Source organism: Cricetulus griseus, chromosome 9 (genome assembly GCF_003668045.3).
Source record: "Cricetulus griseus strain 17A/GY chromosome 9, alternate assembly CriGri-PICRH-1.0, whole genome shotgun sequence".
NCBI classification, from domain to species: domain Eukaryota; kingdom Metazoa; phylum Chordata; class Mammalia; order Rodentia; family Cricetidae; genus Cricetulus; species Cricetulus griseus.
In genome coordinates, this window is record NC_048602.1 from 12,591,958 (window position 1) to 12,605,253 (window position 13,296).

The following is a 13,296-nucleotide window of genomic DNA, read 5'->3' on the forward strand; positions in this document are numbered from 1 at the left end:
AACATATGAAAATTACAGATTGATTACTGATAACACACCAAGTTATTTAGTTAAATAATCTTTCCTTTGGGTCATATAAGGTCTCAAACCATCATCACAAGGGGAATCAATTTTCCTTTCAGAGTCTGTTAACTTTCAAGGACGTGGCCATTAACTTCTCCAAGGAGGAATGGGAATGCCTGCATACTTCTCAGAGGAATTTATACAGAGATGTCATGTTGGAGAATTATAGCAACCTGGTTTCTGTAGGTGAGAATCAGTCATTTTCTGATTGCAGCTTAACCCTAGGAATGTCTAACAACTTGTGTTAGTATTTTGAATTGTTTTCTAAAAATCAATCATAGTTCCCAATTATTTCTAGATATAGGTGAGTGTAATCTTTACTTCAATTTTTCTTATATCATTAGAAATGGTCTTTTAATTTAGCTAAAACTTAATTCAATCAAATACGGTGGTTTGTTTTGCATTCATTCTGTAACAATAATGACTGAAAGAAGTTTGAATCCAACAGTTTTATATTTGTAATTGTGTAACAGGAGGGAAGTTGAAGGTATAAAAAATTAAAATTACATTCTTAAATTTTCACAACACCTGTCAAGTATATACTTATAAGACTTCACTTATGAGTCTTTCTTTATATTGCTCTAAGTTCACTGAATACAAGCCTATGTTACAACCCAACACTTTTCCTTATAATGTAATGATATTATCACAATCTCTTCAAACTCATAGGCCTTTCTGAATCAAAACCAGAGCTAGTCTCCTGTCTTGAAGAAAACAAAGAGCCCTGGATGGTGAATATAGATGAAGCAGAAGGCTTGGAACAGGGTAAGTTGAAAGGAAACAATGGTTCATGTGTGGAATACAAAACAAGAAAGAAACAACAACTGCAGTGTTTTGGTCACTAACTTTTGCATTAGTTGTTTATTTTGGAAATCAGCCTTTTGTAAAATGTTGTGTTGTTGAAGATCTTTTCCAATAATCTGAACTGCTGACTTACTTGTTGACTCATTATGTCCTTTGTCATACAGAAATTTCTCAGTCTCAAGATGTGCCCCAGTTGTTACTTGTTGATCTCAGTGTGTGTGCTATTGGTGTTACATTAAGGAAGTGGTCTTCTCTGCAGTTCCTTCAATTTCCACATTCTTTTCAAAAAGATGTTCAGTGTAAATGGATTTATATTGAAGACTTTTGTCCAGTTGGACCTATGTTTTGTGCATGGCGATAGATGTGGACCTATCTGTAATCTTCTACATATAACCTTCCCGTTGCGCTAACATCATCTGTCAAAGTTTTTTTTTTCCATTGAATATATTTAGCTTCTTTGTCAAAAATCAGGTGTCTGTAGGTGTATGGATTAATATCAGGTAATTTCAATTATATTGCATTGGTCTACCTCTCTTTTATTGTGCTAATACCAGGTGTTGTAATTACTATAGCTCTATAGTACAGGTTGAAGTCATGGATAGTGCTGACCTCAGGAGTTATTTTATTGTACAGGATTGCTTTTGCTATCCTGTTTTTTGGCCATCTAGAGTTGAATGTTGTTCTTTCAATGTCTGTGAAGATTTGTTATGGGATATTGATGGGGATTTCATTGAATCTGTAGATTGCTTTTTGGACGATTGCCATTTTTAGTATGTTGATCCTAGCAGTCCATGAGCATTTGGAGTTCTTTCCATTTTCTGGTGTCTTTTTAAATTTCTATTTTTTAAGTCTCAAAGTTTTTGTCATACATGTCTTTGACTTGATTGGTTATACTTAGCCAACATATTTTATTTCCTTGTGGCTATTGTAAAGCGTGGTATATCTTTGATTTGTCTCTCAGCCTGTTTATCATCTATATGTATTAGTTTCTGAGATCAGAGGAGATCAGTTGGCTCATGGTGGTATTGCCATGGGCAATCTATATATAGTAGGGCTATTGATATTTTTTGATTTATTCTTTTATCCTGCCACTTTGTTGAAGGTATTTATCAGATGTCTGAATTCCCTGGTAGAATATTTCAGGTGACTTATATAAACTATCATATCATCTGAAAATAGTGAAAGCTTGACTTCTTGCTTTCCAATTTGTTACCAATTGATCTTTGGTTTTCTTATTACTCTAGCAAGAACTTCAGGTACAATATTGAAGACATGTGGAGAGAGTTGACAATTTTGCCTTGTTCCTGATTTTAGATGAATAATTTTGAGTTTTTCTCCATTTTGTTTGATGTAGTCTGTTGGCTTGTTGTATATTGCCTTTATCCTGTTTCATATGTTCTTTTTATCCCTGTTGTCTTGAAGACCTTTATCATAAAGGGGGATTGGATTTTGTTGAAGGCTTTTTCAGCATCTAGTGAGATGATCATGTGTTATTTCTTTTTTAGTTTTTTTATATGATGGATTACCTTGATGGATTATTGCTTGTTGAATCATCTCTGGGATGAAGAGTATTTGATCATGGTAGATGATTTTTAATGTGTTCTTGGATTAGATTTGTGGATTTTTTATTGAATAATTTTGTGTCAATGTCCATGAGTGGGGTCTGTGTGAAGATCTCTTTTGTAGTTGTGTCTTTGTGTGGTTTGTGTTTCAAATTAATTGTAGCTTTTTTATAAGGGGTGGAGATGACTCCTCTGCCTAGCTCTTCTTTGCATTTCTGGTAGAATTCTGCATAGAAAACATGTGGCCCTCAAATGACGTTTTTTGGTTTAGAGATTGTGATGATTGCTTCTATTGCATTACGGGTTATAGGTCTATTTAATTGCTTATCTGTTCTTGATTTAATATGGTAAGTGATATCTATCCTGAAAATTGTCCATTTATTTAAAATTTCTGATTTTGGTTAGTAGAGGTTTTCAAAGTATGACCTGATTATTCTCTGCATTTCCTTGGTGTCCACTGTTAGGCCCCCCTTTCATTTCTGATGTTGTTAAATTGCATGTTCTCACTCTGGCTTTTAGTTAGTTTGGATAAAGGTTTGTCTATGGTACTGATTTTCTCAAATAATCAAATCGTTTTTCTTCAATAATTCATTGTATTGTTTTTTTGTTTCTAGTTGGTTGATTTCAGCCCTCAATTCAATTAACTGGCATCTACTCCTCTTGTGTGGGTTTGATTATTTTTGTTCCAGAGTGTTCAGGTGTTCTGTAAAGTCACTTGTGTGGGAGTTCTCCATTTCCTTTATGCAGGAACTTATTGCTATGAACTTTCCTCTTAGCACTGATTTAAATGTATTCCATAAGTTTTGGTATGTTGTTGATTTGTTTCCTTTGAGTTCTAGAAAGTTGTTGTTCATTTCTTTCTTTATTTCTTCCTTGACCATGGGTGATGCAGATGAACACAGTTCACTTTCAATCAGTTTTTAGGCCTTCTTCACATTGTGTTCTTGTTGAATTCTAACTTTAAACAACGGAGATCCCATAAGATACATAGTGTTTTTTCAATTTTATTATGTCTCTTGAGGGTTCCTTTGTTGCTGACTTAATGGCCAATTTTAGAGACAGTTCCATGTGGCAGTCAGAAGAACTTATATTTATTTGTGTTGGAATGGAATGATTTGTAGATGTCTGTTAAACCCGGATTAGTCATATCCAAGATGCTTTATCTCTTTGTTACCATTTTGTCTGTCTGGTTAACTGGTGGGAGTGGGGTGTTAAAGTCTTCCACTATTAGTGTGTGTGGTTTAATGTGTTATTTGTTTAATAATGTTTCTTTTACAAATGTGTGTACCTTTGTATTTGGGGCATACATGTTCAGAATTAAGACTTTGTCTTGATGGATTTTTCCTGTGATTAATATGAAATGACCTTCTTCATCTCTTTTGATTAAATTTCATTTGAAGTCTAATATATTCATTATTAGAGTAGCTACACAAGCTTGTTTATTAGGTCCATTTGGCTGGAAAATCTTTTCTCAACTCTTTCCTCGAAGGTACTCTCTCTCTTGAAGTTGAATTGTGTTTCTTTTTTAAAAAAAATATTTTATTTATATACTATGTATACAAATTTCTGCTTCTATGTATATCTGCACATCAGAAGAGGGTACCAGACCACATAACAGATGGAAGTGAGCCACCATTTGGTTGCTGGAAATTGAACTCAGGACCTCTGGAAGAGCAGTCAGTGCTCTTAACTTCTGAGGCACCTCTCCAGCCCGAATTGTGTTTCTTGTATGCAGGAGATGGATGTACTCTGTCTTTGTATAAATTCTGTTATCCTGTGTCTTTTTATAGACAATTGAGACCATTGATATTACTAGATATTGATGACAATTGATGGTTAATTCCTGTTATTTTGGATTTGTTCGTGGTGGTGCTATTTTGTGTGTGTGCTTCCCTTTTTGAATTTTGGTAGTGTAATATTATCAATTGTGTATTTTTTGTGAGTGCAGCTAACTTTCTTAGGTTGGAGTTTTCCCTCCAGTACTTTCTGTAGGGCTCAATTTTGGAATATGTCTTTTTTTAAATCTGTTTTTTTCATGGAATATCTGATTTTCTCCATCCATATTAATTGAGAGCTTGTTAGAGTAGTCTGTGCCGGCATCCACTTTTTACTAGTCTGTCGAACATGTATCTAGGACCTCTGGCTTTCAGAGCTTCCACTGAGAAGTCAACTGTAATTGGGATAGGTCTGCCTTTATTTATTACTTGGCCCATTTCCTTTGCATCTTTTCATATTCTTTATTTATTTTGTATATTTTCTTTTATATTATTATTCAGGAGGGTACTCTTTTTTGGTCCAGTCTATTTGGTGTTCTGTAACTTTCTGGTCCGATCATAGACATTTCCTTCTTGGGCTTGGGAAAGTTTCTTTTATGATTTTGTTGAATATGCTTTCTGTGACTTTGAGCTGGATATCTTCCCCTTTGTCTATAACTATTATTTTTAGCTTTGGACTTTTCACTATATCTCAGATTTCTTTGGATATTTCTCTTATTGGTTGACGAATAAAGGTTTTGTTAACAATGGAAAGGCAGGATTTAGCTAGGAGTGGGAGGAGGGGAAAGGGTTGTAAGAGACTGGGAAGGGGAGAAACGGATAATGGTGAAGAACATGAGGGATCTAATTCTCCCCATACTAGGTTCATAAATTCTATAGACAGACTATAGAAAACACAGTTACCAACGTCTTATGTTCTAGAATCCATGAACTTGAGAAAACATGAATTATTTGTCTTCCAAGTAAAATCACTTAGTATAATGATTTCAGATCCACCCATTTAAAACAGATGTTTGAACTACCAAAAACAAGTGCTGAATTTATTAGTGTTTAAACTACCACACATTAAGTCAAGATGATTTAATTTAGATTATCACATGTCCTCAAGTTTTATAGAAAGAATAATAAAAACTTCTCAAGTAATGGTAACTTGATACATTCAGTGCAGAATCCCACCACAACTCTGAGAAGAACAAACACCAATACCTTCCCTTGGAAATTAGAAACTTTCCATTTCAAGAACACATCAAAATCATTTTTTTTTTAGGATCAAGGTGGTTTCATCTAAGAGTTGCTTATAAGAGTGAACATAAGTAAAGCAATTCACAAATGAATCAAGAGAACAGTATATAAGAAAGAGACCACATGATCATTTATTTAGATACAGAAAAGGCTTCTACAAAATAATATATTCATTCATGATAAAAATTATGGATATATTATATATCCATATATATATGATATAAAATCATATATACAAATATGATTTTAGCATGCATATTACCAAAATAATCATTCTAAATGGACATTTCTCAAAAATATTCCATATAATTGAGAAAATATAAGATACTCACTCGCTACATACCTCGTCTGTTTTCTGCTTGAAGTCTTAGTTATCAGTCTAAGATAACAGGAAGTTCAAGGGACACAGATAGGCCAGAGAAATGTCAAAGTATTCTCATTGTACACAATATTAATTTTATATAAGTAACATTGAGTGACAATTCTTATGCCTGGTACTAAGGTTACGGCTAGTCTCTGTTTTGTTTTTTGTTGTTGTTTAGTATTGTCACAATAAAAGTTATTGCTTCCTTAATGTGTCATATAGTTTTATGGTGAAATAGTGCAAGAAAATTCAAGTTAACATATATTCTTGAGCAAATGTAATACAAACTTGGTGTTATTTACCTCTGAGTCCTTCAGTTTTGTACTGAGCATCAACAAACCACAAGTGAAGAATGCTGCCGAATTTTTGTTTCCCAATTGATAGTATCCATGTCTGTCAAATCTGTGTCAAATCCCTAATCAAAGAATTTTAGATACCTAATGAATGATGTGAGCAAGAAAATTACCCTGTGTCATGGGTTCTGTTCATTATTGCTTGTTTAATGTCACCTGATGTGATCTAAAATGATATAAGTCACTAGCAATTAAGCTGAACTAAATTTCCATAGTTATATATTTGTTTGGTATATATATCCATATATAATTTTCTGAAGAAATGGATGTCCCTTAGAATTATCATTGCAATTGTGGAAATTTTGAAACCATCTCTCCTAAAGTCCATGATTTTTATGGAACAGATAGGCATGTTTGTTGTTTATCATCTTTTTTTTGTTTCCTTTTTAATAATCACCCCCTTTAGAGAATTACATATTAACATGTATTAATAGAAATTATTCATAGAAAATCTATGTCATTTTTTCACTTGTAACATTTTATATTTTCATGTATTTTGAAAGGTGTTATTGACCTAAATTAATAATGCAATTTGCAAGTAAATAGAACACTTCTAGTAATGGCTACAAGTTGATTTCGAATTCTACAGTTTTTGTTTATAGTATTGGGTTACATGACATGTTTAAAGAGGACCCTATCACAATTACAGGAAACGGCATTCTTCTTCATTATGTTTAAAAATTTGATTCCTTATGGCCATATGTGTTGTTTATGATAATTTTATTGCTTTCTTTTTAATAATCACTCTCTTTGATTGAATACATAAAACATGTATTAAAATAATCAATCTTAAGAAGATTATATGTATTTTTTTCAATAATAACATTTTATAATTCATATGTTTTGAAAGGTTTAATTGATATAAATTAATACTAGATTGTCCAAGTAAATAGAACATGTTTTTATGATCAATAATTTTGCTACAATACACATTAGTGTATTTTCTATAAGTTTCTTTATTGATTTGCCTATATCAACACTATCAGTCAATAATTCCCTTTTATTTCTTCCAGGTGTGTTTTGTTATACAATTCAGGAGATGATCCCAAAAGAGGGTACACAGGATACTTGTCAGAGAGAAATGCCAGGATGTTTAGGAAATAATAGCCCAGGGGAATTACACATAAGGAAATTCTCAATTTATAGTTGTAAAGGATGTGGGAAGTCCTTCACAAATGGCACAGATCTTCAAGTTCATCAAAGAATACACACTGGAGAGAAACATTACAACTGTAAATTATGTGGCAAGTCTTTTAACAAAGGCTCACATCTTCAAGCTCATCAAAGAATACATACTGGAGAGAAACTTTACAATTGTAAAGTATGTGGCAAGTCCTTTAATCAGAGTTCATACCTTCAAGTGCATCAAAGAATACACACTGGAGAGAAACCTTACAATTGTAAAGTATGTGGCAAGTCCTTTACCAATGGCACAAATCTTCAAGTGCATCAAAGAATACACACTGGAGAGAAACCTTACAATTGTAAAGTATGTGGCAAGTTCTTTACCAATGGCTCAAATCTTCAAGTTCATCAAAGAATACACACTGGAGAGAAACCTTACAATTGTAAAGTATGTGGCAAGTCCTTTACCAAAAGCTCAACTCTTCAAGTTCATCAAAGAATACACACTGGAGAGAAACCTTACAATTGTAAAGTATGTGGCAAGTCCTTTACCAATGGCTCAGATCTTCAAATTCATCAAAGAATACACACTGGAGAGAAACCTTACAATTGTAAATTATGTGGCAAGTCCTTTGCCAAAGGCTCTCATCTTCAAGTTCATCAAAGAAAACACACTGGAGAGAAACCTTACAATTGTAAATTATGTGGCAAGTCCTTTATCAATGGCTCTCATCTTCAAGTTCATCAAAGAATACACACTGGAGAGAAACCTTACAATTGTAAAGTATGTGGCATGTCCTTTACCAAAAGCTCAACTCTTCAAGTTCATCAAAGAATACACACTGGAGAGAAACCTTACAAATGTTCAGATTGTGGAAAATTCTTTAAACAGAGTTCAAACCTTCAAGTTCATCAAAGAATACACACTGGAGAGAAACCTTACAAATGTTCACTTTGTGGAAAGTTCTTTAGCCAGAACACACATCTTCAAATTCATCAAAGAATACACACTGGAGAGAAACCTTACAATTGTAAAGTATGTGGCAAGTCCTTTACCAATAGCTCAACTCTTCAAGTTCACCAAAGAATACACACTGGAGATAAACCTTACAATTGTAAAGTATGTGGCAAGTCCTTTACCAGAGGCTCACATCTTCAAATTCATCAAAGGGTTCATACTGGAGAGAAACGTTACAAATGTTCACATTGTAGAAAGTTCTTTAGCCAGATCACACATCTTCAAGTTCATCAAAGAATACACACTGTACAGAAATGTTAAAATTGTGAAGTATTTGGCATGTGTTTTAAACAGAGCTCAAGATTACAAATTTATCAAAAAATACATACTGGAGAGAAGCATTGCAATAAAAATGTATTTGGCAAGTCCTTTACTAAGAGCACAATACTTATATTTCATCTAAGCATATATAACTGACAAAAAGTTATAAATATACAAATTGTGGCAAGTTTGTGTCTATGATTCATCTTCAAAGTCACTACACAACTGGAGAAGTCAGAATCCTTAATATTTAATGAGTAAGTTACTTGCTATGTCCTTTTACCATGGATCATTTCTGCAAAATCTCACTACATCTGTACATGAGAGAAAACTTATAATTGTGAGTCATGTGGCAAAACCTCTTCTGGGTGCTAAAAATCTAAACAAACATCACACAATCTATACTAGAATATCACTCAAAATATTAAATATGTGGCAGTTTTTATAGAGTGCTCAGATAATCAAACTTAAACAAGCAGCAGGAATGGAATGAAACGTAACAAATATAAACTGTTTTCAAAAAAAATTTAAAGACACTCAAATCTTAAGCACAGCTGAAAATTCATGAAAGAGACCAACTCAATAGGGAATTACTGTCCCAATACTCATACAAAAATAAGGTGCTTTATAATGTGAGTTTTGTTATGAAATTTTAGCATAGTTGATACTTTATTCACAGTTAGATGAGTGGCGTTACTAAGCCTTATGATCATTGTCATGTTAATCCCATTCTACCAAGAAATAAAATATTTATTCCAAAATGACTGTTGGGAAACAATCCTCATATACAGCAATATATTTGTCAGTACTACACTGAAATCATGTATTAAAATGATACTGGATAAATTTGACAATGTTTGAAGGAATAAATGTTTAAAATGTAAATGGTTATGCCAGGGTAAGTTTACTGATATCCACCCAATTCAACATTACTGCATAATATTCTGTATGTTTTATGGGACAGAATATTGAACTTTTATTTATAATCACTTTCACATAACTACCATTGTGTTGCTATTGCTTGAAATTTTACAGAATATATTAAAGATTGTTTTGAACCTAATTTTTTATTACCATTTTCTCAATTATAAATAAATACAATATAACTTGTTTTCAATTACTGCTGACTTGGAATGCTGAACATTCAGTTTATACTACTGTTGGGTAATCAGTGTCAGGATTTGCAATACAAAAAATTTCCAGAAAACATGACCTGAAAATACAGAACAAATGGTTTTATGAAAACGCTAACAGATTGAATCTTTAGAAGCAGATGTGGGGGAAAAGAAGGCCTAATTATGTGAAGGCCTGAGTGGGTTTGTGAGTGAACTTCAGCTATTCACATGGCCAGAGTTAAGTCCAAGACCAGCAATGAGACACAGTAAAAAAGAAAACTAACTGAAAACTCACTTCCCCTCATTGATTAAGGCTAGGAACATAACAAAGCCTCCTGTGTTTGTGTGAGGATGTTGCCAGTTTATGTAAAAAAGTATCCAACATAATTGGTTTGAAGGTTATAGAGTCTAAAAATACTGAAATGAGTTAAGAATGCCTACCTACATAACTTTGGATAATAACCATGCCACTCAAAAATCAATCAATACGTAATAACCCTTTGAATCTATTTAGGTGTAGCTATTTTATCCACAGAGATTCTGAGAGTAGAAATTTCCCAATAAAAATCTTTAACAGAAAGATAGAATAAGCATTGGCAATTCTACCTATTCTTGGAATATGTACTACTACATAACAAAGTAGTCACCAGACAAGCAAACTGACTGAAACTAATTTTCAAACCTGGAAACATGTCTCATCTTACTTAGAAATTGTTGTTTATTCAAAATCTGATCTCATACTTTGTGCATGTGCATGTCAGTTTTTCGTCTCTTTCAAACTTGACAGATATTTAGTTTATTTTGAAGGAGAGAGAGCACTGTATTCATGGCTAGAATACAAAATCTATGTCTAAAATAGAAATTTCTGCATATCATTTATTCTGCCCCATGGTTTGTACCTCCAGGAAAAAATTAATCTGTAACTTGTATAATGAATCATGATAAATAATTACTCTAGAAATGAATAACTGAAGAATGTTTTCTATAATAACTTGCACAGTACTGGTTCAGCCATATGTGAAGGCAACTACAAAAGTCATAAAGCCATTGCAGCTGCTTGACCAAAATCCAGCTGAGACATATCATAGTTGCCCTGTGATTTTTGCTTTTGATTTTGGCACATTGCAGGTTTAGGGACTCTTAACATGTGCACGATGTGGGGGTATTAGATTATTGGAAAATTTCTTATAAACCATTTATACCTTCTTATACATGTTGTTTCTATAATTTTCCAGGAACCATACTACCCTTCCCACTTTTAGGGAGATATCCTTCTATTTGGAATTTTTCTTACAAATTGGAGGTTGTTACACAAACACAGAAGCCAAAGGTCATTTTATGAGACTTGAAACATCTGTCCTATACTTAAGAAGGAACAAGCTATTCAAAACAAAGTACAAAAGTTCATGAAGATTCAGTGGGCCAGAGGAGTTGGCTGCAGATCAGATAGTAAGCCTCTTCCCACTTTACAATCAGTTAGTTATGTGGCATACAGAGCAACCAAGTGAAATTAGCTGAATACCAGAGGACTTAGGGAGAACCTGCTCCAAGTCCACCTCCACGGTATGGGGAAAAAAATCCAGGTATGTGTCCAGGGCTAGTATTTCCTACCTGAGACAAAGATAAGGAACCACACATTTTCTGATGGAAAATTTCTCTTTGACTTCATCTGAAAAACCCCAGTCTGAAAAATGTCTCTGTCTCTGTAGGAAGCTGTCCCTGCATTCTCCATTACAATGATGGCCCCTGCAGGCACTGAATGTAAACAAGATTATTGCGCAGGTGCTGGGTAATTTTCCATTCCTTGATCTCTGCCTATTCAGTGGTGTCATATGGCCTTATGAGCTGCAGCCAATCATAGGGTGACACGTCCCAGGCGGCGGCTGCCAGCCTTTATTAGGGGACAGGATTTTGGCTCGGGGTCTCCGCTCTGGTAAGCTTATGCTCTCCTCTCAAGACGCATTAAAGTTTTGAATGTCCTGTGTGGTTCTTGCTGGCGAGGCGATTGCTCGGGACATCTGGTGAGGAAACCCGGGAACTTGTTAACATCGCCGGCACTGAGGAGACCCCTCTAATGGGGCAGATTCAGAACTGCAGGTGGTAAGTTCGGAGAGGTATGCTTTATTGACTTTGTTTTTAATTTGTCACCACTATGGGATGGAAAAGCCTTAATTCTAGTCTTTATTCTTCTTTTGTTCACATTGGTCTTATATTATGCCCACTGTGGCTGGTGTTCCAGTTCGAGACCAAGCTTACCCCAGGTAGCCTCCAGCATAATGGGCTCTTCAAAACAGAGAGACCTAATTAAAAACTGTCTAGAGATTGAGGCTTGCCATCCCATGATAGCAGAGAGTCAAAAATCGCTTAAAGAGGTACAGGATAATATATCAGAAACCGAATGATATGAGAGATTAGGTGCTCAAAAAAGGAAGGACATGTCTAAGGAAAAAGGCCCTCCCCAGGATACAAAAAAAGGGGGAGAGAAAATAGGGAATAACCGGTCACACCCCGGTAAATTTAAGAGAAATAAAGACTCAAAACCTAGCCTCTGCCCTACAATGAAACTAGAGGCCTTGGAGCTGCGCAGCTCAGACTCTGAGATTTTAGACTCTAGTGAGGAAACAGAGCTAGAGCAAGACAGATACCACCCTGATAGAAAAGTGAAAGCCTGTTAATCCAGTGGGTGTACTTCCATCAACACCCCCATTATTTGGTACCAACTCCTTTTTATCATAGAGGAGTGGAGAAAATTACAGATGGCTTTCCCAGTCTTTGATAGGGGAAAAGGCCGTGCATGTTATTCAACACTTCTTGGAGGCCTGGAATGCCTGGGGAAAGCCTCATAAACATTGACGCTCGGGGCCATACTGTGGCCAAGCGCCACACCTCAGAACCTGAAAGGCCAAAGGAAATGGTAAAATGGAAAGATATCTTAACTGGTCTTTGGAGAGGCCCGGATCCTATTCTCATAAGATCCAGGGGAGCTATATGTGTTTTTCCACAGGATGAAGAGAATCCCCTGTGGATCCCGGAAAGACTCACCCGAAGAGCCCCTTCGGACCTTCAAAAGTCGGAACTCCACCCTCTCCCCGGGAGTTGAGAGCAGATATTATACAGATTAACTCCTGTCCTTGACGGAGAGGTTGTCATCATAGATCGCTTCAGCTGTCTCCTATTTTAAGGAATGGGTGGGGATGGGATTGTTTGGTGCAGCCGTTTGCTGCAGATTGATGTTGCTTCTCTGGCTGGTCTGTAGGCTCAGGGCTCAAACTAAGAGAGACAAGGTGGTTATCGCCCAAGCGCTTGTAGCTTTGGAACAAGGGGCTTCCACTGATATTTGGCTAACTATGCTTAAGCAATAGGCCACCGGCCAGACAGCTCTTGCACACCCGGAGCCTAGGCTCATTGCACAGGGTAGAGTGTCTGGTTTGAGCAGCCCATGAGGGATGTTGAGCAAGGCATCGCACAGAGAGTTGCCCAGTATGCAGGCTTCTCTGGGAGGCATGTTGTCCTGCATAAGGGTTGCCTGCCCTAGTCTCCCTTTCCCAGAAAAACGGCAGAGGACAGGTCGAGAGCACTTCGGGTCAAGCTAACAGCCTGATGGCGACTCTTGT

General features: G+C 35.4%; 1 protein-coding gene across 1 annotated transcript; it reads left to right on the top strand.

The window, feature by feature from the left end:
* Window positions 1-215: 215 nt before the first annotated feature.
* On the top strand, window positions 216-8,567 carry LOC118239314 (zinc finger protein 345-like). The gene is made up of 3 exons (XM_035449087.1): window positions 216-249; window positions 733-798; window positions 7,432-8,567. Exons 1-3 carry the CDS (start codon window positions 216-218, stop codon window positions 8,565-8,567), a joined length of 1,236 nt encoding a protein of 411 aa, XP_035304978.1.
* The last annotated feature ends 4,729 nt before the right edge of the window (window positions 8,568-13,296 follow it).